The 4,817-nt window shown below is 49.2% G+C and overlaps 1 protein-coding gene across 1 annotated transcript; it reads left to right on the top strand.

Annotated features, from left to right (window-relative positions):
• Positions 1–3: 3 nt before the first annotated feature.
• On the top strand, positions 4–4,473 carry LOC112122742 (carboxypeptidase inhibitor SmCI-like; the record flags this gene model as incomplete). The annotated part of the gene is made up of 3 exons (XM_029913941.1): positions 4–79; positions 682–855; positions 4,300–4,473. Coding segments are annotated over 3 exons (424 nt in total), but the record flags the coding sequence as incomplete, so codon positions are not given.
• Between the last annotated feature and the right edge of the window lie 344 nt (positions 4,474–4,817).

Genomic DNA, 4,817 nt, shown 5'->3' with positions numbered 1-4,817 from the left:
TTCATTTACGGCGGCTGCCAGGGCAATGCGAACAGGTTTCCCAATATGGACGAATGTCTCAAGACCTGTGGAAGCTCAGGTAGGAGAGCAAGAGAAACTCAGCTAGTTGGGTTGTGAGCTGCCCAGGTGAGAGAGACATTAATGCAATGATGCTGGGGCTGCAGGGGCTCATCTCCATGGTTGGTTGGCTGCATCACAGCAGTGCCTAGAGGCTCCGACAGAGATCAGGACCCCGGCGTGCCAGGCGCTGCACAGACACACAGAGACAGCCCTTGCCCGAGGAGCTCGCAGTCTCACTAGACAAAGGGGAGGAGGGGCTGAGGATGGGTGCTTTGAGAGGAGTCCATGGTACAGCTCATGAGGGGAGTGAACTCACCTGAAGGTCCCCCGAGTCCTGGTAGCTGCACTCCAGCCTGCTCTGGAAGCCCCTGCTAGGGACATAATGACAATAACAATCCTGCTGAGCATGTCTACAGCCTGTGATTCTTGAGACTGGGTTTCACACAGGGTCTTGATACACTCACAGCTCTCGTGCACTGGGGACAAAGTTGTCTGGTAGCCCCAACTCCCACCACGCTGCTGCACCTCGCATCCCCCAACCCCCACAAGACTGGGCCCAGTTAGTTTTGAATTGCAGAGTTCCTCCCTTTTCCTCCTAACTTGTCTCTCTTTATTCTGTAGATGTAGAGATCTGCCAGCTCCCTGTGCAGCCTGGCCCGTGTCAGGCCTACACGACCCGGTACTTCTACAACTCGGCCACCAAGAAGTGTGAGGAGTTCAGGTACGGTGGCTGCCAGGGCAACGAGAACAGGTTTGCCACCAAAGACGAATGTTTCCAGACATGTGGACGCCCAGGTACCGTGATGATGGAAACTCGGTTGGGCTGTGATCTGCCCAGGCCAGAGGCACATTAATGCAAAGATGCCGGAGCCACAGGGCTGATTTTCAATAAACCTTCGAATACCTGGGATGGTCCAGACAGGGGTTTGTCTAACCTGCTCTTAAACACCTCCAGTGACGGAGATTCCACAACCTCCCTGGGCAATTTGTTCCATCGCTTAACCACCCTGTTAGGAAGTTTTTCCTAATGTCCAACCTAAACCGCCCTTATTGCAATTTAAGTCCATTGCTTCTTGCCCTGTCTTCAATAAATAAGGAGACCAATTTGTCACCCTCCTCTTTATAACAACCTTTTACATACTTGAAGATTGTTATTATGTCCCCCCTCAGTCTTCTCTTCTTCAGACTAAACAAACCCAGTTTTTCCAATCTTCCCTCATAGGTCATGTTTTCTAGACCTTTAATCATTTCTGTTGCTCTCTGGACTTTCTCCAAGTTGTCCACATCTATCCTGGAGTGTGGTGCCCAGAACTGGATGCAGTACTCTGGCAGAGGCCTTATCAGTGCTGAACAGATTGAAAGAATGACGTCTTGTCTCTTGCTTACAACACTCCTGCTAATATACCCTAGAATGATGTTCGGTATTTTTTGCAATAGTATTACATTGTTGTCTCGTATTTAGTTTGTGATCCACTATAACTAAGCCTACATTTTAGTCACGGATATTTTTAGTAAAAGCCATGAACAGGTCACGGGCAGTAAACAAAAATTCACAGCCCATGACTTGTTCATGACTTGTCCAATATACCCCTGACTAAATTTGGGTGCTCGGGGGGAGGGGGAGCGACCTGGGGCCTGGCTGCGCCTCTGCCTAGGAGCCGAGGGATGTGTTGCCAATTCCGGGGCGCTGCCCTGAGGTAAGCGCCGCCTGGAGCCCATACCCACCCCCTGCGCCCCAACCCCCTGCCCCCGCCCTGAGCCCCCTCCCACACCCAAACTCCTGCTGGAGGATGTGGGGCGTGGTGGTCCGAGACTGCCCCAGCAGCGGCCGGTGTGACTGGCCCAGGGGTTGCCCGAGCTGGCCAGGCAGCCCTTGGGCCAGCTGCATCAGCCACTGCAGAAGTCACAGAGGTCACGGAATCCCTGACTTTCCATGGCCTCCGTGACAGACTCGCAGCCTTAACTATAACCCCCAGATCCCTTTCCGCAGTACTCCGTCCTAGGCAATTATTTCCCAGTTTGTATGTGTGCAACTGATTGTTCTTTCCTAAGTGGAATACTTTGCATTTGTCCTGATTGAATTGCATCCTGTTTACTTCAGACCATTTCTCCAGTTAGTAAAGATAATTCTGAATTTTAATCCAGTCTTTCAAATCACTGCAACCCCTCCCAGCTTAGTATCATCTGCAAACTTTCTGAGTAGTCTTGATGCATTTATCCAAATCATTTATGAAGATAGCAAACAGAACCAGATCCAGGAGAGATTCCTGCAGGACCCCACTCGATATGTCCTTCCAGCTTGACTGTGAACGATTGATAACTACTTTCTGAGTATGCTTTTCCAACCAGTTGTGCACTACCTTATCATAGGTTTGTCTAGGCTATATTTCTCTAGTTGTTTATGAGAAGGTTGTGTGAGATAGTATCAAAAAGCCTTACCAAAGTCAAAATGCATCAAATCTACCAGTCCCCACCATCCACAAGTCTTGTTACCTTGTCACAGAAGGATACTAGGTTGGCTTGACATGATTTGTTTTGACAAATCTATATTGACTGTTACTTATCCCCTTATTATCTTCTAGGTGCTTACAAATTGATTGTTTGCTTATTTGCTCCATTATCTTTCTGGGTCCTGAAGTGAAGCTGATTGGTCTATAATCCCCTGGGTTGTCTTTATTCCCCTTTTTATGACTAGGTACAATATTTGCCCCTTTCCAGTCCTCTGGGATCTCTCTGATCCTCCATGAGTAAGGCTAAGATTTTGTCATGGATATTTTTAGTAAAAGTCAGGGACAGGTCACGGGCAATAAAGAAAAATTCATGGAAGCCCATGACCTGTCCCTGACTTTTACTAAAAATATCCCTCATAAAATGGGGAGGGGCTGGGCAGCCGTGGGGTGGCTGGGAGCTGCGGGGCCCTCACCACCTGTGGGACCTCAGAGCTCCAGGATGCCCTTGCCCCCCACGGTGGCCAGGGAGCTGCGGGGTACCCCTGCTAGTCATGGCAGCTCAGAGCTTGGGGGCCTAGTGCCTCAGGCGGCAGGGATACCTCGCAACTCTCTGCCGCTGCGGGAGGCGATGGGACCCTGCAGCTCCCAGCTGCCGGGGGTGAAGTCTCACGGAGGTCTTTGGAAGTCACAGATTCCGTGACTTCTGCGACCTCCATGACAAAATCGTAGCCTTAGCCATGAGTTCTCAAAGATAAATGCTAATGGCTCATAAATCTCTTGAGTCAGTTCCTTAAGTATTCTAGGATGTATTTCGTCAGGCCCTGCCAACTTGAAGGCATCTAACCTGTCTAAGTCATTCTTAACTTGTTCTTTCCCTATTTCAGCCTCAGAGCCTGCCCCGTTTACACTGATGTTCACTATATCAGTCACCCGATCACTGCTAACCTTTTTGGTGAAAACTGAAAGAAAAAAGACATTTAATGCTTCCGTCATTGCTGTGTTTTCTGTTATTGTCTTTCTCTCCTCCCCCTCCCCTGTCCTTGGACTTCCTCTTGCTTCTAATGTATTTGTAAAATGTTTCCTTGTTACCCTTTATGTCCCTAGCCTAGTTTGATCTCATTTTGTGCCAGGACCTTTCTAATTTTGTCCCTACATGCTTGTGTTGTTGTTTTTATATTCATCCTTCATAATTTGAGCCTCTTCGTATGGCTCCGTTTTGAGTGTCAGGTCGTTGAAGATCTCCTGGGTAAGCCAGGGTGGTCTCTTACCAGACTTCCTATCTTTCCTATACTTTGAGATAGTTTGCGCTTGTGCTCTTAATAAAAAGCAGCTAACTCTCCTGAACTCTTTTCCCCCCTTAGACTTGCTTCCCGTGGGATCTTACCTATCAATTCTCGGAGTTTGCTAAGGGGTGATTTCTAGAATTCCATTGTCTTTATTCTGCTGATTTCCCTCCTACCATTTGCACCTAATCTGCATGAAAAATTGCACATACATTTGGCTTGCCCATTTGTCTGCCTGACAATCCTGGCCCTAAACGTTCTTCAGCTTATCATTTAAATGCCGTAATTCTTGAGCATGGGTTTGACAGGGTGCTGATACACCAGATACACTCGCACAGCTGTCAGGTGCTAGGGTCAAGGTCTTCTTTTAGCCCCATCTCCTATCCCAGCTTCTGCACCTCACAACCAGCCTGGAGCCCAAGAGCCTGTTAGTTTCAAATGAGGAAGTTGAGATTCTTTGCAGAGGACCCCCCTTTTCTCCTAACCCATCTGTCTTTCTTCTGTAGTTAAAGAGGTCTGCAAGCTCCCTGTGGATGCTGGCTCATGTTTTTCCTACATGACCCGCTACTTCTACAGCTCGGTCACCAACAGCTGTGAGGAGTTTGTTTATGGCGGCTGCGAGGGCAATGGGAACAGGTTTGCCAGTAAAAATGAATGTCTCAAGGCCTGTGTCAGCCCAGGTAAGAGAGCGAGAGCAACTCAGCTAGTTGGGCTGTGAGCTGCCCAGGAACAAAGACGTTAATGCAAAGATGCTGGGGCCACAGGAGCTGATCTCCATTATTAGCTGTGTCACGGCGATGCCTAGGGGACCCACCCGAGATCCTGTCCCAACGTGCACTGCCCTTGCCCCGAGGAGCTCACAGTCTGACTAGGCAAAGGGTGGGAGGGCTGAGGATGGGTACTTGGAGAGGAGTCCATGGTACTGCTCGTGATGGGCGTTGGAACTCAGCTGAAGGTTCCCCGAATCTCTGCATCCCAGCCTGCTCTGGAGGCTCCGGGCTACGGCGTTAATGGCAATAACAAT

The sequence above is a fragment of the Terrapene carolina genome, unplaced genomic scaffold (genome assembly GCF_002925995.2).
Source record: "Terrapene carolina triunguis isolate 2854851 unplaced genomic scaffold, T_m_triunguis-2.0 Scaffold17506, whole genome shotgun sequence".
NCBI classification, from domain to species: Eukaryota; Metazoa; Chordata; order Testudines; family Emydidae; genus Terrapene; species Terrapene triunguis.
This window is presented reverse-complemented; position numbering and strand designations above follow the sequence as displayed.